Source organism: Meles meles, chromosome 10 (genome assembly GCF_922984935.1).
Source record: "Meles meles chromosome 10, mMelMel3.1 paternal haplotype, whole genome shotgun sequence".
Taxonomy (NCBI): Eukaryota; Metazoa; Chordata; class Mammalia; order Carnivora; family Mustelidae; genus Meles; species Meles meles.
Window position 1 is genome coordinate 107801156 of NC_060075.1, and position 27344 is coordinate 107828499.

Sequence of the window (27344 nt, forward strand, 5' to 3'; positions counted from 1 at the left end):
TTTCTCCTTTTGTTTTGTATTTCTCCTGGCTTATTTTAATTATTAGCATAATGTCCTCAAGGTCCAGCCGTGTTGTAGCTGTGTCAGAATTACCTTCCCTCTTACGACTGAATAATATTTCATTGCATGCATATACCACATTTGGCTCATCCATTCACCCATCTGAGGACATCTGGGTTGCTTCCACGTTTTGGATACTCTGAATAATGCTATGACCATAAGGTACCAATATCTCTTCAAGATGAAGCTTTCAGTTCTTTTGAGTATATAAGCATAAGTGGAAATGCTGGCTCATATGGGAATCCTACTTTTAGCTTTTTAAGGAATCATTGTATCATTTTCCACAGCAGTTTTACCATTATACATTCCTACTGGCAAAGAAAAACGGCTCCAATTTTTCCACATCTTCGGCATTACCTGTTATTTTCTGTTGTTTTTATTTTTGTTCTTTCGGCAATAGCCATATGGTTATGAAGAGGTAACTCACTGTTGTTTTAATCTGCATTTCCCTAATGCTGATGTTGAATGTCTTTCACATACCTAAAATCCATTCAAGTCCCTTGCACTTTTGTATTGAGTTGTAGTTCTTAGACTGAATATAAAACCTTATCAGATATGTGATTAGCAAATATTTTTTCTTATCTCATGAGTTGATTTTTTACTCTCTTGATTATGTCCTTTGATGCACAAAAAATTTTATTTTGGGGGGGTGCCTGGCTGGCTTAGTCGGCAGAGCATGTGGACTTTTGATCTCAGGGTCATGAGTTTGAGCCACACGTTACATTTGGTGTAGAGTTTAAAGGGTTAGTTTTCATGTAATCCAGTTTTTTGTTTGGGTTTGTTGCCTGTGATTTTGATGTTAAGAAATGGCTGCCAAACCCAAGGTAGTGAAGTTCCCCCCTATGTTTTCTTGTAAGAGTATTCTAGTTTTAGTTCATATATTTAGGTCTTTGATCCATTTTACGTTTGTTGCTTTTTTTTTTTTAATATGGTGTTAGTTAAAAGTCCAACTTCATTGTTTCACATAAGGAAGTCCAGTTTTCCCACTTTTCCCATTTAGCACCTTCGTCAAAAATCATTTGACCATATACGTCAGAGTTTCATTTTGAGCTCTCAATTCTGTTCCATTGATGTATACATGTATTTATGACAGTACTTCAATCCGATTACTGTAGCTCAGTAATAAGTTTTGAAATTAGGAATTTGAAACCTCCAACTTCATTCTTTTCCAAGATTGCTTCGGTTATATGGGGGTCCTTTGAAATTCCGTATGACTTTCAGGGTGAATTTTTCCATTTCTGCAACAACCATTGTTGGGATTTTCATTAGAATTCAATTAAATCTTTAGATTACTTTGGGTAGTATTGACATCTTAACAATATTAAGTCTTCTAATCCAGGAACACAGATGTCTTTGATTTATTGTGTCTTTAACTTCTTTAAGCAATATTTTGTAATTTTCAATGCACAAGTCTTTCCTCTCCTTGGTTTATTTATTCGTATTTTATTCTTTTTGATGCTACTGTAAATAAACTTGTTTTCTTCATGTCCCTTTCAGATTTTTTTCCTGTTAGAATACAGAAACTCATGTCTTTTGCACCCTTCCATTTGCTGAGTTCACTTATTAATCAACTTTGGCATGGTAGAATCTTTAGGGATTTCTACATTAAGATTATATTATCTATAAACAAAGAAAATTTTATTTCTTCCTTTCCAATTTTGATGACTTTCTTTCTTTTTCTTGCTTAATTGCTCTGATTAGGACTCCCAGCACTAGGCTGAATAGAAGTGACAAAGGTGAGTATCCTTGTTTTCTCCGATTTAGAAGAAAAGCTTCCCATCTTTCAGCAGTGAGTATGATGTTGCCTGTGGACTTTCCATAAATGGGACTTAAATATGTTGATATAGTTTCCTTCTATTCCTAGTTTGTTGAGTGATATTAAAATGAAAGAATGCTGAACTCTGTCAAATGTTTTTTCTGTATCTATTGAGATGATGGTGAGAATTTTTCCTTCATTCTGTTGAAGCAATGTATTACATTGACCGATTTTCGTATGTTAACTATCTTAGCATTCCAGGAATAAATCTCATTTGGTCATAGTATATAGTCCTCTTAATATGCTGCTGAATCAAGTTTGCTAGTGTTTTCTGAGGATTTCTGCATAAATGTTCATCAGAAATATTGGTCTATAGTTTTCTTTTCTTGTCATGTCTTGGCCTGGGTTTGTTATCAGGATAATGCTGTCCTCAAAGAATGAGTTTCAAAGTGTTTCTTCACGCTCAATTTTTTGGAAGAGTCTGGAGAGGATTGGTGTTAATTCTTCTTTAAATGACTGGTAGAATTCGCCTATGAAAGCATCTGGTTCTGGGCTTTTTAGTTGTAACTGCTGGAAGTTTTTTGCTACAGATTCATTCCCTTACAGTTACAGGTCTGTTCAGATTTTCTATTTCTTCATAATTCTTCTTAAGTTGCACATTTCCATGAATTTTTCGATTTCACCCAGGTTATCAAATTTGTTGGTATAAGTTCTTCATTTCCTTTTATGGCATAATAATATTGCACTGTATGGATATACCGGATTTTATTCATTCATCAACTGATAGACATTTGAGTTGTTTGTATTTTTTGGCTATTATGAATTATCCTGCTATGAACATTAGTATACAGGTATCTGGGTGGACATATGCTTTTATTTCTCCTAGATATATCCTGAAGAGTAGGAGTTCTAGGTCTCATGATAACTCTGTGTTTACTATTTTGAAAAAAATGCCAGATTTTCTTCCAAAATGGTTGTACCATTTTACAACCCTATCAGTAGTGTATAAGTCTCCCACCAGTAAGTAATGTTTGAATCTTCCAATCTCCATATCTTTCCCAACACTTAGTATCTACCCTTTTTCTTATGGCCATCCTATTGTGCACTGAAGTGGAATCTCACTGTAATTCTGATTTGCATTTCCTTGATAGCCATGATACTAAACATCTGTTCAGGTGCTTACTGGTCATTTGCATTTCTTCTTTGGAAAAATGTTGATTCAGATCTTTTGTTACATCTTTTAAACAGGTTTGTCCTTTTATTATTTGGTTTTAATAATTCTTTATGTATTCTAGATATAAGTTCCTTATCAGACAGACACTTTACAAATATTTTCTCCCATTCTGTAAATTGTTTTTTCATTTCTTTAGTAATATTCACTGGAGCACAAAGGTTTCTAATTTTGATGAAGTTCAATATATCTACCTTTTCCTTTATTACTTCTGCTTTTGGTGTCTTAAGAAGGCTTTAGCTAATCCCAAGGTCATGAAGATTTATTCCTTTATTTTCTTCTAAAGAGTTTTAAGGTTTTAGCTCTTATATTTAAGTCACTTATTTATTTTGAGTTAATTATTATGTATGATGTGAGGAAGAGGCCCAATGTCATTCTTTTGCATATGGAGATCCACCTGAGCCAGTAATGATTACTATTTTTTTTTTTAGTATATGTGCTGCCGAAGCGAGCACGCCAGTAATGATTACTGAAATGCTGTTCTTTACCACTAAACTATCCTGGTATCTTCACTGAAAATCAGCTGACCACCAAAAATGTTAGTGTTTTATTTCTAGACTTCCAAATCTATTCTCCTGTTCTTATGTTTACCCTAAAGCCAGTACTATACAGTCTTGATCACTCTAGTTTTGTAGTTAAGATCTGAAATCAGGAAGTATGAGTTCTTCTGTTTTTTTTTTTCAATTTATTTATTTTTTCAGCGTAACAGTATTCATTGTTTGCACAACACCCAGTGCTCCATGCAATACGTGCCCTCCCTATTACCCACCACCTGTTCCCCCAACCTCCCACCCCTGACCCTTCAAAACCCTCAGGTTGTTTTTTTTTTTTTTTTTTTTTTTTTAAGATTTTACTTATTTATTTGACAGAGAGAGATCACAAGTAGGCAGAGAGGCAGGCAGAGAGAGTGAGAGGGAAGCAGGCTCCCTTCAGAGCAGAGAGCCGGATGTGGGACTCGATCCCAGGACCCTGAGATCATGACCCGAGCCGAAGGCAGCGGCTTAAACCACTGAGCCACCCAGGCGCCCCCCTCAGGTTGTTTTTCAGAGTCCATAGTCTCTTATGGTTCGCTTCCCCTTCCAATTTTTTTTTTTTTATAAACATATAATGTATTTTTATCCCCAGGGGTACAGGTCTGTGAATCACCAGGTTTACACACTCCACAGCACTCACGATAGCACATACCCTCCCCAATGTCCATAACCCCCTCCCCCTCTCCCAACCCCACCTCCCCCCAGCAACCCCAGTTTGTTTAGTGAGATTAAGAGTCATTTATGGTTTGTCTCCCTCCCAATCCCATCTTGTTTCATTTATTCTTCTCCTATCCCCCTAACCCCCCATGTTGCTTCTCCATGTCCTCATATCAGGGAGATGAGTTCTTCTGTTTAAAGGTATTTCTTGACTGTTTTATCACTCTTGAATTTCCACATATATTTTAAAATCAGCTTGTCAGTTTCTGAAAAGAAGCGAGCTAGAATTTTGAAGAAATTGGAATGAATATACAGATCAATTTGCCATCTTAATAATATGGAATTTGTCGGATCCATGAACAGAGACTGTCTTTCCACTTATTTAGGTTATCTTTAATTTTTTTTCCAATGACATTCTGTAGTTTTCAAGGTATAGGACCTTAGATTTTTTTGTTGATTTATTCCTAGATACTTTATTCCTTTTAAGGCTATTACAAATTGAACTGTTTTCTTTCTTTCTTTCTTTTTTTAAAAGACTTTATTTATTTACTTGACAGAGACAGGGAACACAAGTTGGGGGGTTGGGGGGAGAGGGAGAAGCAGGCTTCCCACTGAACTGGGAGCCCAACGCAGGGCTCGATCCCAGGACCCTGGGATCATGAACCGAGCCAAAGGCAGATGCTTAATGACTGAGCCACCCAGGTGCCCCTGCACTGTGTTCTTAATTTCACTTTGGAGTCTTCAATGTTAGTATATAAAACTACAACAGATTTTTCAGTACTGATCTTATATCCTTCCACTCTGATGAACTCATTTATTAATTCTAAGAGTTTCTTAGTGGATTCTATAGAATTCTCTATAAAGTGTGTATATACACACACATGTGTACCACAAACACATTAGAGATAGTTACTTCCTCCTTTCCAATCTTATTATCTATTTAGTTTTCTTGCTTAATTGCCCTGGCAATGCTGACCAGAAATGGTGAGAGCAGACGTTCTTGTTTTTCACAGATGCCCTTCATCAGGCTGAAATAGTTCCCTTCTATTCCTAGTTTGTTCTATTCCTGCCTTATAAATTGGCACAACCTTTCTGTAAAACAACTTGGTGATATGTGTCAAGAAATTTCAAAGTTCAAATTCTAGTAACCCTACTTCTATTAATTTACTTAGGGAATAATCAGATGTGATAAGAGTTTTATGTACAAAGACATTAGAATGGAAGGATATCGGGCTCCACTGTCTAACAGAACTGTCTATAACATGCGATAAAGGCCGGGGAGTACCATGTGGGAATCACAGATTATCAAAGAGTGACATTGAGACTTTTTCCCTCAACCATACAGTGGCATTTTGCCACATGCATTTACTATAGAATATTTTTTTCCTGATTTTTAGGAAAATTCCAAATCAGAATTTCCTCTTCAAATACTAATACTGAAAGCATCACAGCTTAAGTTAATTTGAACACAGCAATTATTAACACTGGTTTTTGGTTATCCAGGATATCATATTAATTTTAAGTACGAAAATACTATTTTGTTGAAATAGTATTTGTTTGTTTTTTTAAACTGAATACTAAATATTCACATCTTGAGATGGAGATCAATGACTATAGATTTATTTTATACTGCATATAGTTGCAAAACAAAAAGTCTTCTCTATCCAGAGAATTATAAACCACTTTAAATTTTTTTAAAGATTTATTTATTTATTTGAGAGAGCAAGCATGTGAGCCTGAGTCGGGGAAGGAGCAGAGGGAAAGAATCTCAAGCAGACTCCCCACTGAGTGTAGAGCCTGACATGGGGCTTGATCTCACAATCCTGAGACCATGACCTGAGCAGAAATCAAGTTGGACGCTCAACCGACTGAGCCACTCAGGTGTCCCAAATTGCTTTAATTTTTAATTTTTTTTAATTTTTTTATTTTTATTTATTTTTTAAAGATTTTATTTATTTATTTGACAGAGAGAGATCACAAGTAGGCAGAGAGGCAGGCAGAGAGAGTGAGAGGGAAGCAGGCTCCCTGCCAAGCAGAGAGCCCGATGTGGGACTCGATCCCAGGACCCTGAGATCATGACCCGAGCCAAAGACAGCGGCTTAAACCACTGAGCCACCCAGGCGTCCCTGCTTTAATTTTTTAAATCGAGTATAATTACATTCGTTCAAAAAGTATCTTTCTATAAATTCATAATCCTCAGTGGGAGCAAAAAAATTTAAAAAAAAGCAAAGCTTCCACTACCAAATAATTCACACCCTAGTTCAAATATATGATGAACAGTGAAATATGAACACTAGAGTACTAAAATTAATACCATAATTGCATCTCACTCTCTTGATATTTGAAAATCAATTAAAAATCTATAGGTACAGGAAATGTTTCCTTTGAAACAAAAGCTCTCCCTTGCAGGCAATAAAAAGATTGAAAAACAGACAAAAAGATGTAAAGATCTCTTCGGTTATTAAAAAGACAGGACAGTCTGGAAATAAAGAATATTAGGAAAAAACTAAGAATTAGTTTACCTTCCTCCATTCCCCCAGATGATTTCACAAAAAGCTCATTCAGCATCTCTAAGATCTTGCACAAAAATCCACCTTTGAATTACTGATACTACTTAACCCTGCTTTCTTAAGGATGATTTCCTCTTTAAAACAAAATAGTATTTTATTTTCAACTTCTCAATTTTTTATAATTTTTTTTCATCTTTAAGTAGAGCCAAGTTTTTAAAAAACTCTTGATGGTGTTATTCCTATATAGTCAAGTATTTGGTTATAATAATTCAAATGTTTATATATTTTTTAAATGTTTATATTTTTATATTACAAATTTACTTGGTATGTGTGTTGTTTAAAATTTTCATATTTAAATTGGTTTAAGTATTTGGTTTTACTTTTTTTTAGTCTTATGAATTTTAATATGAACTATTATAGTTCCCACACTGTCCTTCTGCTCCAGGGTAGCAATCACAATTAGTATAATGGCACAGAGCTAGATTAGAACCTAAGGACTTCAAATCTAGTTCCCTTTTCACCAAATCAGGCTGTCTCATGATGTTTCCCATCAAAATTAAGATTCATTAAAAAAGGATTGTGTTATCTCATACCTATTAGAATGTCTATTATCAAAAAGTCAACAAATAACAAGTGTTGGTGAGGATGTAGAGAACAGGGTACCCTCATGCACTGTTGGTAGGAATGTAAATTGGTACAGCCATTATGGAAAACAGTATAGAGGTTCCTCAAAAAATTAAAAATAGAAGTACTATATGATCCAACAATTCCACTTCCAGTTATTTATCCAAAAGAAATAAAATTCTAACTCAAAAAGATATATGCACCCACCACGTTCACTGCAGCATTACTGAGAACAGCCAAGACATGGAAGCAACCTAAATGTCTGTCAAAAGATGAATGAGTAAAGAAAATGTATTATAAATATACAATGGAATATTCAGTCATAAAACAGAAGGAACTCTTGACATTTGCAACAGCATGAATGGACCCTGAGGGCATTGTAATAAGAAGTCAAATAGAGAAAGACAAATATCGTATGATCTCACTTACATGCAAAATCCAAAACAAAAAACAAGAATTAAAAAAAAAAAAACCAAACAAACATATAGAGACAGAGAACAGACTGGTGGCTACCGGAAGCAAGAAATAGGAGGTAGCAAAATGGGCGAAAGGTGTCAAAGGTATAAATTTCCAATAATAAAATAAATAAGTCATGAGGATGTAATACACAGTATGGTTACTATAGTTAAAAATACTGTATTGATATCTGAAAGTTACTAAGAGAGCTCTTAGAAGTTCTCATCACACACACACAAAAAAAGTTCTATGTGTACACACACACAAAAATCAGAACGTTAACTGGATTTATTGCAGTGCTCATTTCACAATATATGTAATATTAAATCCTTGTGTTAAATATTATATGTATTATGTTAATGTAATCCTTATATTAGTTAAAACTAATATGTCAATTATATCTCAATAATTTTGAAAGAGGATTTTATGCTGACATAATCTATATCCCATGATTATATCCCTGACATACTGTACTATATTTAACTAACACTTGGCATCTGAATGTAACTTCTGTAGTAAAAGACTTTTTCTTATTTATCATGATTCCAATAATTATAAACAGGATTATGGTGGGGGGAAAAGAAGATGAGGAAGCAAATATATGAATTCTATGATTTGTAAACTACAGTGCTAGGCCTTGTGAGGGAGACAAAACAAAACAAAAAACAAAGTACTCAAGGGAATGTATAATATAGTAAGGAAAATAACTTACAGTCATAAATATAATACAAGGAAAACTATGAATACTTTTATGTTCAAAGATAACAGTCTTTTAAAAAGTTATTTAAAGTATGCACAGGATATAACAACTCGAGCTGACTTACACATCCAGCAATTAGTTATTCGTAGTATCTTCTTCCATGGCCTAACCAGTAGGGGTTATAATAATGAGTAAAACAGATATGATTCCCATCCTCATGTGGAGAAAACAAATAACAAATCAGTTATTTGGAGAAGTTATAAAGAAAAAAATAAGCCTTTTAAGTTGCATGTGTCTACATAAAATAGAAAGTGGTCCAGTTAGGCCTCACTGATAAAGTAACATTCAGTCTGAGACCCGGAGGATGAGAAGTCAGCCTTCCAAATGGTGTGTGCATGCGTGCGTGCGTGTATATGCATGTGCGTTGCGGATGAAGTGTAAGCCCAGAAAGCTGCATATGTAAAGACTTCTAAGACAGAGAAGTGCATTGGCATATTTGACAACTCAAAACTCCCATATGACTGAAGCTTGGTGGAAGACCAGAAAAACAGCAGAGATGAGGGTAAAGAAATGGGCAGGGGCATGATCCCAAAGATCAAAGAAGCAGGAGGTCCAGGGTATGCTGGAGGAAGAACAAATATATTAATTTGACTACATGAGGAGGTTAATGAAAAACAACATTACACACAACCCTCATGTATAAGATCTTAATTTAATCCTTAATACACAGTTAAGAGAAATGTTTCCCTTTAATAGATGAATAGGTCAGAGGCTCAGAAGGGCTAAGAACTTGCTAATAAGGTTGCACTGCTCATAAGCAAAGTCATGAATTCCAGACATTGCAACACAAGTTACACCTTTCTACTACATAAAGGAATAACAAAAAATAAGGTGAAAAGTACAAACTGGATTAAAAATCAAGCTAAGGAATATGGGTATTATCACGGACAAAAACTAATGGAAAGGACCCCCATTAAAAAGATGATTCTAATTATCTTCATAGTACATAGAGAATACTGACAAAAGAAGTTCCTTTCTACAAAATTACCGTGTATTATGTCAATCATTTTGATACTGTTCCCCAGAAGAGTAAGTGTGGGTGTGTGCACACACAGATGCATCTGTGTCAGTTGGGGATGGAAGGGGGCTAAATACCATTTCTATCAGAATGTACCTATTTTACTCTTTCTCTTTGAAAACTACAGATTATAATTCAGTTAACTTTGGTTCCGACATCTTACTCTGAAGATCCAAAACCTAGCAGAAGCAGAACCTTTTACTCACCATATCCCTTATGATAACCACTTTAATAGTCATGCTAATTTCTTTTTAGCTTTTCTACTAAATATCAAGCATATGCCACTATAGTTTATTAAAGTCAACTTCAGATAAGATTTTGGCCTCCACACCTTCAGAAATAACATGTTTACCATAAAGTTTCCTTATATGTTAAAGCATGATGTTAAAAAATGTAAGGTAAATATATTCTGTACTACTATAAATTATTTTTCAATAACTAAAAAAAGCAGACTAAAAATTACGCATTGATGTTCAAAAAACTTACTACTATTGACAAATACGCTTTTTTGTTTAGTAGGGTGACTCAAAAACTACTAAAGAAAATTAATTCTTCAGCTCAACCACATTTAAAATTAGAGTATGACATTAATGCAATAGTTTTATGTACCCAGTAATTACTCAACTGGTCAATACCTATGACAAAATCTCCAAGTGAGCAACATCATGCATATGCAAAATTGGTTATGTAAATAGGTATGCATACCTTTATCCTTCTTAAAATCCAAAGCATCTTCTTTATCAGTCACTATTTCCTTCATATTGATAATACTCTGGTGGGTAAGCTGCCGGAGAATTTTAATTTCTCGAATTGCTGTAATTGGAAAGCCTTCCTTTTCATTATCTAGACGTACTTTCTTTAGGGCTACCATTTCTCCTATAAAAATTAAGTAAAATCAAGTTACCAGATGATAAAACGAAATGACATTTTTCTTAATTTAAACTTTATTTTAATTCATAATGTCTGTTCCTACCTCTTGAAATTACAATGTTTATAGTACAAGAAATTAAATCTCTGGTTAAATAAAATTATAAAATATTTATCCAAATTGTGGAATACTATACAACTGTTAAAAAGGATGGGGGCAGGTACATAAGTACTGTTATTTTGTGCTCTCCAAGATATATTAAGTAAAAAAAACAGATGATGTGATGAACAGTAGATGTATTACACTACTAATTTTAAAAAGTGAAGGAGGGGAGGATAAATTTACCCAATATGGTTATACATGCATAAAATCTCTGAACAGAGAAGATTCTGTACATTGTGAAAGTGAGAAAATAAGCTCAGACATATTAACTTGTACAAAGTTGCCCAGTTGCCTAGCAGTGAAACTGGGATTCAAAATCTGAATCAGCTATCTCAAAAGTATTTCTGCTCTTCCCACTACACTAAATGGTTTCACAATTCAGATATCAATGAGTTCTCATCAGATAAGATCTATTAATAGAACATACAAACACATATCCCATTATAAGAAAAAACTCACTATCATTCCACTTCTTTGGAGAAAAAAGGAATTCTGTACTTAAATATTTTCCAAAAGGACATTTATAACATTTATGCTTTTATTTTTTTTTAAAGATTTTATTTATTTATTTGACAGAGAGAGATCACAAGTAGATAGAGAGGCAGGCAGAGAGAGAGAGAGGGAAGCAGGCTCCCTGCTGAGCAGAGAGCCCGATGCGGGACTCGATCCCAGGACCCTGAGATCATGACCTGAGCCGAAGGCAGCGGCTTAACCCACTGAACCACCCAGGCGCCCACATTTATGCTTTTAATTATCAAAACTTCCTTGATTCTTTTTGACAGAAGTCTAAAATGTATGATTCCTTGTTTAATAAACAGCTTCTAGAAGTTATAACTTAATCTTTTTGATAATACAGAATCATTATAAATATTATTACTCTATGCTGTAATTGCCCTCCAGAGTTTTCTTATACTAAATGGCTTCAAATAACTCTGCTATTTTAATCTACGGGTTATTTTAACAAGGAATTATAAGTAAAGATTAAGTACAGGCTCTACCCATTACTTGCTAAAATACATAGCCTCTAACATAGTTACTTTTTTACTCTGCTGCAAAAACTTTTAAAACTTTCTCTCAGGTTCCTGATTATGTTCTAGAAGATTAGGCTGCTAAATCTAGCCTCCAAACAAAGGGTAACTTCAAAAGAAGAATATTTTGGGTAAAATAAAAAGTGTTACATAAGACTTAATAAAACAAAATTTACTACAAGTTGGTGAAGACACTTTTGTTACCTGATTACTAATAACATAAGAATTTATTCACAATTAAAGAAATCAAAATCCTACCATACTACACATCACAAATACTAAAAAACTTTAAAAATATTTACATACCCACTTACAGGTATTCATACCTTACATTAAGCGTACATATAAAACAAAAAAGATGAAACAAAAGCATAATAAATTCAAATTTAACTTAAAAAAAAACAAACTTCAAATTACACACTTGAAGAGAAAAACAAATTAAGTACATTCAATAGATCTAGAGATCCACAGCAGCTGACATACTTACCAGTGTCTTTATCCCGGGCCTTGTAAACTTGTCCATAGGTACCTTCTCCAATAATTCCAATGATATCAAATTTATCCACGCAGCGCTTTCCCCAGTCAATATCTTTCTCTTTGATTTCACCATAGCGAGGCCCACATATTCTATCAAATACAGTTCTGAAGTTTTTATATGCAGTCAAGCAAGCTGAATAAACTGTTTACTACTTAATACCCACCCTCCCCCAATCTTATATCCTTTATTTCCCCCCACCCTTGAATATTTGTGATCATGTAAGACAAGTAACACTGTAATTTGCTATTATAAATTATCATGAAAGTCAAGGCATCATTTCTCCATACCAGCTCTTCTTCTATAGACGAACAAGCTGAGAAAAATAAGTAAAGCTTTTATGAAGAACTTTCAAAAATAAAACACAATTTTCAATGAATGGGTAAAACCAACACTAATACAAAGAGTCACGCTCTCTAACCAACCTCCAGAAGTTTTTCTTTCATCCATTATATATATATATATATGACACTCATTTTTCAAGAAACAAGTTTGATAATGAATATTACCAAAAATCTAACTATAAAGCTTACTGACAAATTTAAACTTATGGCTCAGTGAAATTACCTTAAAAATGAAAACACAAGAAAGAATTTTAGTCCAAGAAAGTACAAAAGTATTACTATAATCAACTCTCAGTAATCCACACTGTGTATGTGTATCTGGATATGTCATATATATATATATACATATGACAAATATTTGATATTCTTAAAAAAATAGGTAATTTTGTAGTCTCTCAATATTCTGGTATATAATAGAAATTCACTAAAGGAATAAAGCTACAAAACTCAGAATTTTAAAAGTTTTCTAGTTTTCTACTCTATACTAGGAAATCACATTATACTCACACTAGGCACCTGAACGGCAATTCTAAAATCAGATCTAACTCAAGGTCTTACTCACACTTTCCCTTGATTAAGTAGAAATAAAAAAAAAAAAAAAGAATCAGTATTCTCCCCCTTTAAGTGATAAACAGGTTTCAAGGGAAAGAGTTGGTTCTAGGCACTTACTTGAAGCTAATTTAGGATACAGATTTCAAACCTTCTTCCACTCCACCTCTTGCAGAATGAAAAATACATTTAGTTAGGGGAGCAAATGGAGCTAAAAAGCAAAGGAAAACACAGCAGCTTGCCCATTACTAATTTCGTTTGGGCTCACTGAATGCTGACTTCCATCTTCTCCAATTTCAGTGGTTTGTATTATTTAAATATCTTAATTATAGAAATTATCTTTAACATATAATAACCCAAGAAATTAATACATTACAAACTGTGAGAGAAAATTAAATCTGGTTTTATTAGTCATTTTGAATAGGTATGTGGGGAATTATGAAAATTTTTTTAAAATTCTAGAATTTATTCATATACTTAAGTTTAAAGAATAAATACACTTTTTATTATTTTAAATCTTAATTTTTTGTTTTATGATTTTATGATGACCCAGAATCATTTGTGGCCAATGTAAGAGCAGGCAGAAAGCAAGCACATACTTAGGCCTCCTTTTACTATGTAACTGTGTTGCTGTTTTCTTTTCCTCTGGACTCTTTGAGAGATCATCTCCTCCTGGTAGCTCTGGGGGCAGTGGTAAATCAGCAAGTAAACATCGGAGTTTCTTCTCTACTTCTTTTTTAACCGCTTTTACTGAAATATTTCCTCGTAAGCTAAAAGAGAAAGGAGTCACACAAATAAAACCCAAACATCTGAGAAATAAAAACGCAGCCACCTCTCACACTTAAATAGCAATGGCAAAATACTAAACCAAGTTTCTTTTCTTTCCAGCTAAAACAATGTACTATATTCAATTACAAAATATAAAATTTGGGGGTAAAAATGATATAGAATTAGAGAAAAACTAAGGAAATCTGAACAAGGTGTGAAGTTTAGTTACGATAATGTACTGTTATGTGTTCACGGATTGTAACAAAGGTACCATACTAATATAAGATGTTAATAATGAAGAAACTAACTACAGGGTATATGGATAGTACCATAATGTTTATGCAAATCTAGCACTGTTCCAAAAAAAAGAGTATACTTTTAAAGATGATACAGAATTACTATAAAATTGTAAATTAATACTAAAAAAGTCAACTTGCCATGCTTCACAGAAAAATTGAATAGTTTTGTGATTGCGTTTTGTTTGACACTATTAGAGAAACATAAAGAGGTTTTCTAAGAAATAACAATACATGCTATTATTTATCTTGCCCATTTAAAGAACCACAAACTAGTCTAGCTTTGCCCCTTTATAGGGTTAATTTTCTTAAACTAGACAATAATTCTTTTAAATTTTTTTAAGGTTCTAGCTTACTGATGTTACAGGTAAAAATTTAAGTTCAGTTAGTTCTGTACTTTTTTGAATGCATAAAATATATCTTAACTAGGTAATCTGAGTATTCTAAACCTCCCAGTTACTAAAAAATCTCTTTAATAATAAGATAATTCTTCAAAGAGAATCTTATGATAGTAGAATTTGGACTTCCCACAGTTTCATAGCAGTTATGAGTCCCATAATGAAAAAGTTTAGTGAGACTATATTACTGGGGTCACAAATTACCAATACATTAGTAAAGCAAATCATTTTAACTTCTCTTATTCATTTTGAACATTAACATTGTTGTACAAATGCATGATTTAATACCATCTGATAAAAACCATTTACCAATAACTATAATAAAATTGTGCCTTTTCTTCATAACCTCGTGATACTCACTAGAAGGGTTTTTTTTTTTTAAGACCTTATTTATTTATTTGAGAGAGAGAAAGTGGGAGAGAGAGAGAGAGAAAGCGCACACGCTCGTGTCAGAGAATGACTAAGCAGGAGTGGGGCATTGGAGAGGGAGAGAGAGAACCCAGAGCACACTCCACACTGAACATGGACCCCATTGAGGATTGGATCCCACCACCCGAGATAATGACCTGAGCCAAAAAAAAAAAGTCAGAGGCTTAAATGACTGAGCCACCGAGGCACCCCAGAAGTTCTTTAACAGAGAAAATATGCTCAAAAGGAAACTGGTTTGTAGTTTTATTTTTCAAGTAAGGGTATGGGAGCACCTGGGTGGCTCAGTGGGTTAACCAACCGACTCTTAATCTTAACTGACTCAGGTCATGATCTCAGGGTAGTGAGACTGAGCCATGAAGCTCCATGCTTAGCAGGGAGCTTGTGCAAGATTTTCCCTCTCCCTCTGCCCTGCCCTAACACACCAAATGCTGTGCCAAGTGTCCTCTCTCTCTCTCTCTCCCCCCTTCTCTCTCTAAAAAATAAATAAATAATAGTATCACACAGCCCACTTTTCAGTACTAATGTTTTGTCCAATTTGCACATTGATTTCATGCTTCTATGTGCTAGGCATTAGGTAAGGCACTGGTGTTTAACAGCAAAGACAATAACAAACACATTAAGACAGAACTCCTCTCAGAAAGGAGCTTGGATGGTCATCGGGAGAACACAGTCAAATAAGCAGCAGGATAAAGTACTACACAAAGGGCTTCCTAGAGTAATGCAGCTGAAGGGTAGCTAAATCAGGACTGAAAGACAGTAAAAGCTTCTTTCTAAAAAAGATACCACAGGAACTGTACCTGGAAATAAACCTATCTCTAATAATTTACTTAGAAAACTATAGTTTCTTACTTGTAAGGTTTTAGTCAAAAAATTCTCATTAGGCTGAATATTCAAATGAACATTTCTAGAGGGAAAAACTAAAAATCTTAATTTTACTTATAATTTAAAATTTAAGAGACTGCCTATATTGATATATATTATTACATGAACTACCAAATTTAGCAAGGCTTCCAGACTTCAGAGAAATGAAATACTAACTTTCCAAGAATAACACTATGTAATTAAAAATATAATTATTTTAACTGAGTACTTGTAATAACCAAATAGGGAGTGTGATTTTTTTTTTAAGATTATTTATTTATTTATTTATTTGACAGACAGAGGTCACAAGTAGGCAGAGAGGCAGGCAGAGACAGAGAGAGAGGGAAGCAGGCTCCCTGCCGAGTAGAGAGCCCGATGCGGGCGGGGGCTCAATCCCAGTACCCTGGATCATGACCTGAGCTGAAGGCAGAGGCTTTAAACCCACTGAGCCATCCAGGCGCCCTGGAAGTTTGATTTTTAAAAGTTTCCATGTGTTCTAGCAACAAAAACAATAAAGTACCTCAACAAGAAATACACAAGATCAATAGAAGAAAACTGAAAGATAGGGCTGATGAACATAAAACTGGATCTGAATGAACAGAAAGAAGCCATGTTTTTGTATGGAAAACTGTAATACTGTAAAGCCATCAGTCTCCAAATTAATCTACATTTGGTTGAGTCCCAAACAATTTAAAGTAACTTGACAAGCAGACTGACTATAAAATCTGTCAAGAATAAAGGTAAATCTGCCAAAAATCTTCTGAAAAAGATTAAGTGCAATTTGCCCTGTCATGTGGTCAACCTATTTTAAAAGATCGCAAACCAGAAGCCCAAGATTGGCTGAAGTCAAGGAGTATGTATTATGGTCTACCCAACATTTTATAAAAAACTATGAGTTAAATTGCCAATATTTTTAAATCAGAAGATTCAGATTTCAGGCTTCCTTAAAAAAAAAAAAAATCAAAAGCTCTAGCAACACTGGGCCCCAATTTATGTGGGCTTCAGCAACAATGAAGCGGAGACTGAACAGCAGAGCTATTCGCTAATCAGTAATTCACTCTATCCCTTCACTTTTGTATTAGCTGCGTACCCCTATAGCAGAAATTTGAATCTGAGAACCAATGTACCATGCACCTAAAGAAGTTAAAACAAAGAAGTACTGGCAAAGAAATAATAAAACATGATAATAGAAAAGAGAGTCCAGAAACACAGGTATCCATAATAATTTTTATATATGGCACCACAAATTATGGATTATTCACTAAATGTTGTTAGAAACAACTGGATCTATCAGTCTACATGGGAGATGGGGGAGAGCATCTTTCTTCTTCATGTAATAAACAAAAAAAAATTTGGGTGACTTGACTTAATCTTTTTAACTTTATAAACCCGTAAGATATAAAGAAAAATTATTAGATCCGACAACATTTAAAAATGGAAAAAAAAAATGAAAATAGCCAAAACCAAAACAAATAAATGTCAAAGACAAGCAAAAAGACTCTGATAAGCAAAGATCAAGATCCGTAATGTAAGGAGCACCTTGCAACTCAATTAGAAAAAGGAAACATGTTAAGGAAAAGCTAGCATAAGATGAACAAGTCGTTCACTGGAAAAAATAAATACCCAACAAGTATTCAGAAAGTTGCTATATCTCAATAATCAGAAAAATGCAAAATTAAATAATTCCATATTTTAAGGACTAATAAATTGGTAACAGTCTTATTAAAGTACAATTTGAGGGGGCGCCTGGGTGGCTGAGTTGGTTAAGGGCTGCCTTCAGCTCCCAGGGTCCTGAGATCAAGCCCCACGTTGGGCTCCCTTCTCAGTGGGGTGTCTGCTTCTCCCTCTCCCTATGCCCCTCCACCCCCTGCTCTCTCTCAAGTAAATAAAATCTTTAAAAAATAATAAAAATTTAAAAATAAATGTATATACTTTAACCTGATAACTATCCTATAAAAATTGCTCTTGTACACATAAAATATTAATATAGAGTTTGGTAGCAAAAAATTAAAAATCTAAGTATCCCTTAATAAATAGCTGAATAGTAAATAAGAGCATCATTTATCCATTCTTTTTTTTTTTTTAAGATTTTATTTATTTACGTGACAGAGAGAGAAATCACAAGTAGGCAAAGCAGCAGGGGGGGGTGGGGCTCGATCCCAGGACCCTGAGATCATGACCTGAGCCAAACGCAGAGGCTTAACCCACCAAACCACTTAGGCACCCCATGATTTATCCATTCTTACAGATAGGAATATTAAACCTATCTATATATCGACACGGAAAGATCTCTAATACATTAATGAGAAAAACAAGTCAAGGAGTATTATGCATAGTATGATCCTAATTTTTTTTTAAATCAATTTATTATACAAAAGCATACAGTTTAACAGTCTACCTTGTGATTTTCAGAGAATAATAAATTCCAGGTCTGGAAGAGAAGCAAAGTTCAAAATAAGCCTAAAAGATATTACCTGGCCAGAAAGTACTCAAAAATAAATAGGTCATGTCAAAAGGACAAATAAGTCAGCTTAAAGGAGTTCCCACTGACATTTAGAGCATCATAAAGAAGAGTGACTAGTGTCGAACTGACCTCTGGCCACACAAATTCGTAGTATCCATGTACTGTATTCATGAAATATACAGACACATTCAAAGAAAGAAGAGCAGAGACACAACAGAAGAGAAAAGCAGAAGAGACAGAGAAGAAGGTGGGTCAAAATATTTTTTAGGGGCACCTCAGTGGCTCATTCGTTAAGCATCTGCCATGGTCCTGGGATCAAGCCCCACATCAGGCTCCCTGCTAGGGAGGAAGCCTGCTTCTCCCTCTCCCACTCCCCCTGCTTGTGTTCCCTCTCTCGCTGTCTCTGTCAAATAAAATCTTTTTAAAAAAATTTTTAATGATAAGCATGACATGTACCATCACCCCATTAAAAACAGATGCACAAAGAATACCCTCCTTAAGCAACTCACTTGCATATATGATGAGTTCTTAAAGATACCACCAGTAAAAATTTACTTCCAAAGCATATATGAAGAAAAGTAGAAAACGAGTCTCACTGGCTCAGAATTACTGGATTTTTTTTTTTTCTTAAGATTTTACTTGTTTATTTAAGATAGAGAGAGCACAAATGGCGGGGGGAGGGGGGAGAGCTGGCAGGGAGGGACAAGCAGACTCCCACCAAGTGGGGTGCCTGATTCGGGCTCAATCCCAGGACCCCAAGATCATGACCTGAGCCAAAGACAGATGTTTGAATGAGCCACCCAGGCGCCCTCGGATTACTGGATTCTTCGCAACTGGGCTATTCACTCACTAATGAAGTGACTCAATTCTGTATTCATGCCTCCCTGTGATGAAGAGCCCATTCCCGGACTCATCCAAATTATAAATCACTACTCTGTTATGAACCTTCAGTGTTCCTAGAGAACAGTCAAACCTGTAAATACCATAATTAGAGTGATATAATTGGTGAATACCTGATTATAATGATGAGATCTCTTGGCAACATTTTTGATTATAGAAAAAAGAAATCATAGAGGGCATGAAACACAGGAATTATGATTTCTTTTTTTGTTTTAAATTATAAAATTTTCATAATGCCAGCCAAAGTGAGCACTTGAAAGACCTACCCACACAACATTTTCATCCACTTTTCAAATCCTATAAAGATGTCAGCTAGGAGAACTGCTCACATAGCTGTTTTTTAACAGAAAATGAGGGGAGAACAGCTTTAATTTCTCCATAAAAATAAAAATGAAAATGAAAAATGTTAAGTGGTATAACAGACAGATATTACACAGCAGCATAATGCTTCTATCCTAGCATACATTTCAGAGATATTCTTAGAACTGCATTTACCTTACACTCAACTCACTCTTATCTTCATCTTCTAAAAAATAAAAATGTTTCAAAAATTTTAAAAAACCCCACACCCCCAATATTCACATAGAAATCTGTAAACATGTTAAAGGAAAACAATCACATTATGGGTTTCCTGCAACATATAATTAATTTCCAACTGCAAAAAAAATCAAAAGGTTCAAGAAAGTCTTAAAAACTATAAACTCATAATGCTACCCAGAGTGATAAATTTATAAGACCGCTGAAGAAACCCAAAAATAACCAATACACCTGCTTTATCTCACCCAGGGTAGAGTCTCTCATAAACTGTCACGTTTCTGACAGTGTCATTAAGGAACACTAAGCTAAAGAAAACACACTATGTGCATTTCCAATTCCCAAGCTGAAATACACGTTGTATCCCAAGGCAACAGCAAATTCTTCCTGGAATTCTTAAACTATAATTCTGCCACCCTACAAGCAATGTGCTTCATTTATAATAAAGACAACTTATGATTTTTTTATAGAACCTTTCTCTTTGGGGGGTCAGACAGGTTCTCACTTCAAACTTTCCTTTCAACTGCTGGTGACAACACTCTCTGGCACTTACCTGTCAGTGTCCTTATCTTCGGGCAGCATGGGAGGCAAAGGTAATGGTGGTAATGTAGAGGTCACTAAAGCCACATGGTGCTCCTTCTCCTTGGCTCCTAAGCTTGGTGTAAGTGGTTTGGTTTTCTCTTTAAGAGATACTGGTTCGTCCTTTGTAGCAGCAGATTTACTCTCCTTCCCAACTACAACTGCTTTCTTTGTGGCTTTATCTACAACCAAGTTATTGTCCACCTTTGTTACCTGAAGAGGTGGCTTTGTTTTTGCCTTGTCATTTTTTAAAGTTCCACCGCTTGAGGGAGAAGGTGCATGTTCAGTTTTCAGTTTCTTCACATCCTTCACGTGGTTGGTTTGTGACGCGCCAGCCCCGGTCTCCGCGCTCCCCTTTGTAGGTGTAGAAGTGTTAGAAGCTTTGGCAGCTTTGGCAGCGGCCTCAGCAGCCTTCGCCGCCTCTGCAGCCCTCGCTGCCTCTGCAGCCCGGGCTTTTTTATTCTTGTTCAACTCGGCTGCCAGGCTACTCTTCAGAGTTAGTGTGCTAGGAGAAATGCTAGAATGACGACTTCTGGATCTAGACAATCTGTGCCTGCTACGAGATCTTGAATGCCTAGATGAATATGGGCTTCTGCTTCGGGATTTGGCAGAACGTCTGGTGGAAAATAATGAAGATATAGTCAGTAATTCAGAAGAGGTGAATTCGAAATTTATAAAAACTGCGAACCGAAGCCTGTGAAATCAAACAGAAATTTATTTAATTTCAAAATCATCATATATTTTGATTATATTGATCTTGGTCTAGCCTCTGAATGCTCCAAGGTGAGACTGGATGAAAGCAGATCTCTGTGAGAAGAAATACTGTTAAGGTTAGGAGAAAAAGTGTGACAAGACATCCCCGCTGTCTTGGAAAACAGAAGTATACAACAAGGACACAGCAATGGTGGCAGCAGCCAGGTCAAGTCTGACCAATCATTCAACAGGGAGACCATCTCTACACCTGAAAAGCGTCCTTGCCCACAAGCTCAGAAGTCAGCAGTGCTCTGTCCAAAGCAAGAGTGAAAAAGATAAATGCCTATCATAAGAGAGTAAATACAGTCTCTAAATTTTGGAAACTATTTAATACTGACTGTGTAATTCACTTCCCCAAAATTACTGGAAAACACAAAAGCTATCACATACTTAGAAGTATGGTGGCAACCAAAATTCCTGTAAAACAAACGCAGCACAGCGCCACGTGAAAGGAAGCTGAAGTTTTCAAATCAATACCTTATCAAAACTAAAAACAAATACTCACCAGACAAAGGCACTATGATAGCACTTTCACAAGTCTGCCATGTCTCATTTTCATTGCTCACATCAACCCCAGTGAAGTATCTATAGTTTGCAGATTAGAAATTTAATCTAAAATACCATGTAACCTAAAATCAATCCCATACTTATCAGTAAATGTACTGGTAATTATCTCACTACCACTACCCTCTTCCTCCAATACTCTTCTGCCCAACTCAGTGCCCAAGGAGGCTAACCTTAACAGACACATCTTCTGGGTTTCAGTGCTACCTGTCACTGGTAGGTCAGAAGGCAGAAAAATGCTGGGTTATTTCTTTCCAGCACTCTCCCTCCTTTTGGTCACATTTTCTGACAGAAGCTTTGTCACCCGACTACCATGGCTCCTGTCAGGCACCCTTGCCCCCTTCCTCTCCCCAGGCTCTAATAACACTGTATTTTCCCCATCCCTTGAAGCTTCCTGCTGTAACTATAGAAAACATCCCTTGGGGGTTCCCTTAATCCACCCCTAGCTCTGCAGTCCTTCACTGAAGTGTCTTGCACCATCTCAGCTGGATTCGTTTCCTTCTAGAACTTTGCCTGATCTAGTCGTATGCCGTCTTAAACCCAGACCTCCTGACTGAAGAGTAGGTAGGTCAACAGGATACACAAATGAACACACTGTGGAAGAGACAGCTCCTGCTGACACTCTGTAGCAGTTCCATGGAGAGGGTACATAAAGCAACAAAACTCCTAAAAACCCCTAATTAAAATGGGCAGAGAGTAAAGGAAGGACTGGGAATTTTGTTTATATTTGACATGAATAAAGCATGGAAGAAAATACCAAGAAACATTCTACAATTCTAGTATGAAAATGAAATGATACTTAGGATTAAGATAAACTCAAATACAAACTGAACTTCACCCTCATTTTTTCAAAAAGATTTCAAAATGTACTAAGGGCTAATTACTCTTCAGCACTGAGGTACTTTATACATAGTATTTATGTAACAGTATTTTAGATTAGTGGGAACACTGTTTAGAAAACATTCAAATCTAACACCTGCTTATCATTAAATAATCATTAAAATTATCAATGAGCTTACAAGTATTTGTGGAAATGCAAGGAACTGTTTTGTTAAATAGACAACTTTAGTATAAGAACCAAAAATGTCATAATATGAAATAGGCAGCCACATTTTTTATTTTTTCTCCCTTCAGACCCTTAGACCTCAAAACAAGTCTGACCATGCTTCTAGAGCAGCAGAAAGGTAGAGCAGGAGGAGAGCAAAGGGACTATCATTTCATCAGAGGTAATAGCACAGAATTTTTGTTAAATTAACTTTCCTACACTAACAAGATTCTGGTCACCAAATTCATACAGACACATAAATTATATTTAACTGAGAGATTTATGGCCACTAAGTTTCACCTAAGAAAAGAGAGACAAATATATCAGGTAAAATCCCAACATAATTAACACCTTTGGCCTATTAAATTATTTTTTACTGGAGAGAATCTGGATAAGCATTATCAGCAAAGACTTAAAAAAATATACCATACCCTCCTTTCCTCTCCAATTTGTTTCTCTTTAAAAGTTCCTTAACTTTTTAACTTCATGTCCTAGTAAACATTCATTCTTTCACATAGTGCGTATTTACTAATAAATGTCAATGATATAGTTAATGTTCATAACATGTTTTGGGAACCCAAAATTACACATAATCACAAAATCCAAGTTTAGGTCATTTTTACTAATGACCTAACTTCAGCCACCCAAAGTTAGGAGGGTAAGAAAGTGCATCTCTGAGACTATATAATGAATTACATCATGAAGTTTTAGTAAAAGAACTGAAATGGATGGTAGACAACAAGTCTTTTTCTTTTTTTTTTTTTTTTAAGGTTTTATTTATTTGACACAGACGGAGGGCATGACCAAGAGTGGGGAGAGACAGAGGGAGAGGGACAAGCAGACTCTGCACTGAGCACAGAGCCCAACTTGGGGCTCAATCTCACAACCCTAGATCATGACCTGAGCCAAAACCAAGAGTAAATTGCTTAACGAACTGAGCCATCCAGGCGCCCTGCAAGTCCTTCTTTTAAAGATAAAATTTTTCTTCTTTCTAAAAAAAGTTTTTTCTAATTATTTCTATACTACAGAATCTGCAGTGAATATGTATTAGCTCTTTGTCTGTTATTAATGGGGTTTTTTTAAGCTTTTTTTTTTTTAAGATTTTTTTATTTGTGAAAGAGAGAGAGAGATTGCACAAGAAGGGGGAACAATAGGCAGAGGGAGGATCAGGCTCCCCACGGAGCAGGGAGCTTGATATGAGACTTGATCCCAGGATGCTGGGATCATGACCCGGGCTGAAGGCAGTCACTCAACTGACTTTGCCACCCAGGCATCCCAATGTTTTCAAGAGATGACAGTACCTCTTTAGGAAGAGAACTTTCTAGGTTTCTAAGGTTTCCAAATTCATGTAACACAAAGCAGAAGCACAAAAGAAACTCAGTATCCCGAAACTCAACTGGTTAGTGTTCATTGTTAATTAGGTTAGTGTTCCTTAGAAAAGAGAGCATGGTGTACCATTCACTCAACTGTATCACACAATCTCTCCAAGAGTTCAGGTCTTCTGAAATGGTGCATAATTAGCAAACACTGATTCTTAATAATTTTACTATAATAAGATCTAATCCCTTATTATATAAAACAATACCGAACAGTGCTATCCAAAAGGACTTTCTGGGGATGCCTGGGTGGCTCAGTCAGTTAAGCCGCTGCCTTTGGCTCGGGTCACGATCCCAGGATTCTGGGATCAAGTCTCACATCCTGCTCCTTGCTCAGCAGGAAGCCTGCTTCTCTCTCTGCCTCTGCCTGCCACTCTGCCTGCTTGTAAGCATGTGCGCACGCCGCGCGCGCTCTCTCTCTCTCTGACAAATAAATAAATAAATAAAATCTTTAAAAAACAAAACAACTTTCTGGAACTTTCTATACATGTTGTGTCTGATACAGTAGCCACTATTTTCAACATTTTTTAAGCCTAATTTTTCTACCCTGCTTATTTCTTTTCTTTCTAGTATGGGAATTTAGTATATGATAAAGAGTATTTTAATTTTGTTTTGAGAAAGAGAGAGAGAACCAGCACACATGCCAGCGGGAAAGGGAGGAGAGGAGAGGGAAAGAGAAAATCCTAAACAGGCTCCAAGCCCAGTGTGAGCCCTCGAGCTGAAATCAAAAGTCAGACACCCAAAGGACTGAGGCCATCCAGGCACCCCTACCCGGCTTCTTTTACATGCTAATAGCAGTTGTACCCATTTGAAAAACTTGTTGATTACCCTCCCCAAAGGTATATAAAAACCACTTCCCATGCAAGGATCATCCAACAAACCATATCAACAAAATGAAGGATAAAAATCACATAATCACAAAAGCATTTAACAAAATTCAGCATCCTTTCATGATAAAAATTAAACAAACTGAGTACAGAAAGAACCTTCAACATAATAAAGGCCATTTAAGACAAGGCCACAGCTAATATTGTATGCTCAATGATGAAAAGCTGAAAGATTTTCCTCTACGATCAGGAACAGGACAACAATACCCACTCTTACCACTTTTACTCAACATAATACTAGAAGGCCTAACCTGAGCAATTAGGCAAAATAAATAAATAAATGATTTTTTAAAAAAAGATTATTTATTTGACAGAGCAAGAGAGAGAGGGAGAGAGAGAGAGAGCGAGACAGGGAATACAAGCAGCGGGAGAGGGAGAGATAGAAGCAGACTTCCCCCACAAGCAGGGAGCCCAATGCGGGGCTTGATCCCAGGATCCTGGAATCATGACCCAAGCTGAAGGCAGATGCTTAACTGCCTGAGCCACCCAGGCGCCCCCCAAAATCTTCTTTTTAAAACATAAGAAACTGCAGCACCTGGGTGTCTCAGTCGGTTAAGTGTCAAACTCTTGATTTTAGCTCAGGTCATGATCTCAGGGTCCTGGGATTGAGCCCTGCAACAACTCCTCTATCCGTGGGGAGTAGACTGCCTGAGGACTTCTCTCCCTCTCCCCTGGTCGGGGGGGGGGGGGGGGGGGGGGGGGGGAGTTGTGGGTGTGTGCACACAGACTCTCTCCCTCTAAAATAAATAAATAAATCTTTAAAAAAGGCACCAAAATCAGAAAGAGGTAAAATTTTCTGTTTGTAGAAAACCCTTCCAAAGATACCACTAGAAGGATGTTAGGACTAATGAACAAATTCAATAAAGTTGCAGGATATAAAATCAACAGTTGACCCGGGAACAACGCAGGAGTTAGGAGAGCCCGAGGCCTCCTGTATGGTTGAAAACCCACCTTTACTTTTGACTCCCCAAAAACTTAACTACCAATAGCCTTCTGTTGACCTGATCCCTTAGCAGTAACATAAACATTCAGTTAATTTATATTTTGTATATTTATATGCATTATATACTGTATTCCTTTTTAAAAGGCTAGAAAAAAGAAAATTTTATTTAAAAAATCATAAAGAAGGGTGCCTGAGTGGCTCAGCTGGTTAAGTGACTGCCTTAGCTCAGGTCATGATACTAGAGTCCCATCAAGTCCAGCCTTGGGCTCCCTGCTTAGCAGGGAGTCTGCTTCCCGCTCTGACCCTCCCCCTTCTCATGCTCTCTTTCTCTCTCTAATAAATAAAATCTTAAAATAAATAAATAAATAATCATAAAAAAGAGGAAATACATTTACAGTACTATCTATTGAAAAAAAATTCTATGTATAAGTGGGCCCACACTGTTCAAACTTATGTTCTTCAAGGGTCAATTGTGTGTTTTTTTTTTTAAGATTTTGTTTATTTATTTGACAGAGAGCGAGCCAGATCACAAGTAGGCAGAAAGGCAGGCAGAGAGAGAGGAGGAAGCAGGTTTCCCGCCGAGCAGAGAGCCCGATGTGAGGCTCCATCCTAGGACCCTGAGACCATGACCCGAGCCAAAGGCAGCGGCTTAACCCACTGAGGCACCCAGGTACCCCAATTGTGTTTCTATAGACTAACAACAAATCGCTGAAAAGAGAAAGAAAATAAACTTATTTATAACAGCATCAAAATGAATAAAATACTTAGGAATAAATTTAATCAAGGAAGTGAAAGAAACAGATTAAGGAAACTGAAGAAGGCACAAATAAATGGAAAGATATTCAGGGCTAATGCAATGTAAGAATTAGTATTGTTAAGATGTCCATATTATACAAAACCATCTACAGAGTCTATGCAATCCCTATTAAATTTCCAATGGCATTCTTCATAGAAACAGAAACCACCACCCTAAAATTCATATGGAAACCCAAAGACCCAGAACAGCCAGAGCAATTGTGAAAGAACAATTTTAGAGACATCCACTTACTGATTTCAAGCTGTATTACAAAGCTATAGGCCACAGTAATCAAAATAGTATGGTATTGGCATTGGGGAAAAAAAAAAAAAGACAAATCAATGAAACACAGTAAAGGGCCCAGAAATAAATCCACATATATATGGCTAATTAATTTTCAACAAAAAAGCCAAGAATATACAATGGAGAAAAGATACTCTCTTCATAAAGAGTGTTGGGAAAACTGGATAGCCACATGCAAAAAAAAAAAAAAAGAAAAGAAAAGAAAGAAAGAAAGAAAAGAAAAGAAATTGGACCCCTATCTTACAACATACACAAAAATCAACTCAATATGGATTAAAGACTTAAACTTAAGACCTGAAACCATAAAACTCCTAGAAGAAAACACAGGGAATAAGCTCCTTGACACGGGTTTTGGCA

General features: G+C 35.8%; 1 protein-coding gene across 3 annotated transcripts in view; it reads right to left on the bottom strand.

Annotated features, from left to right (window-relative positions):
- Positions 1-27344, bottom strand: part of CDK13 (cyclin dependent kinase 13) — a 135331-nt gene that overhangs the window by 77793 nt on the left and 30194 nt on the right. For all 3 annotated transcript variants that reach the window (XM_046020096.1, XM_046020097.1, XM_046020099.1), the window contains exons 2-5: positions 20295-20936; positions 13691-13861; positions 12151-12290; positions 10311-10481 (exon numbers count right to left, since the gene is read on the bottom strand). In XM_046020096.1, the coding sequence (XP_045876052.1) occupies positions 10311-10481; positions 12151-12290; positions 13691-13861; positions 20295-20936 (1124 nt within the window). The remainder of the gene's footprint in view (positions 1-10310; positions 10482-12150; positions 12291-13690; positions 13862-20294; positions 20937-27344) is intronic.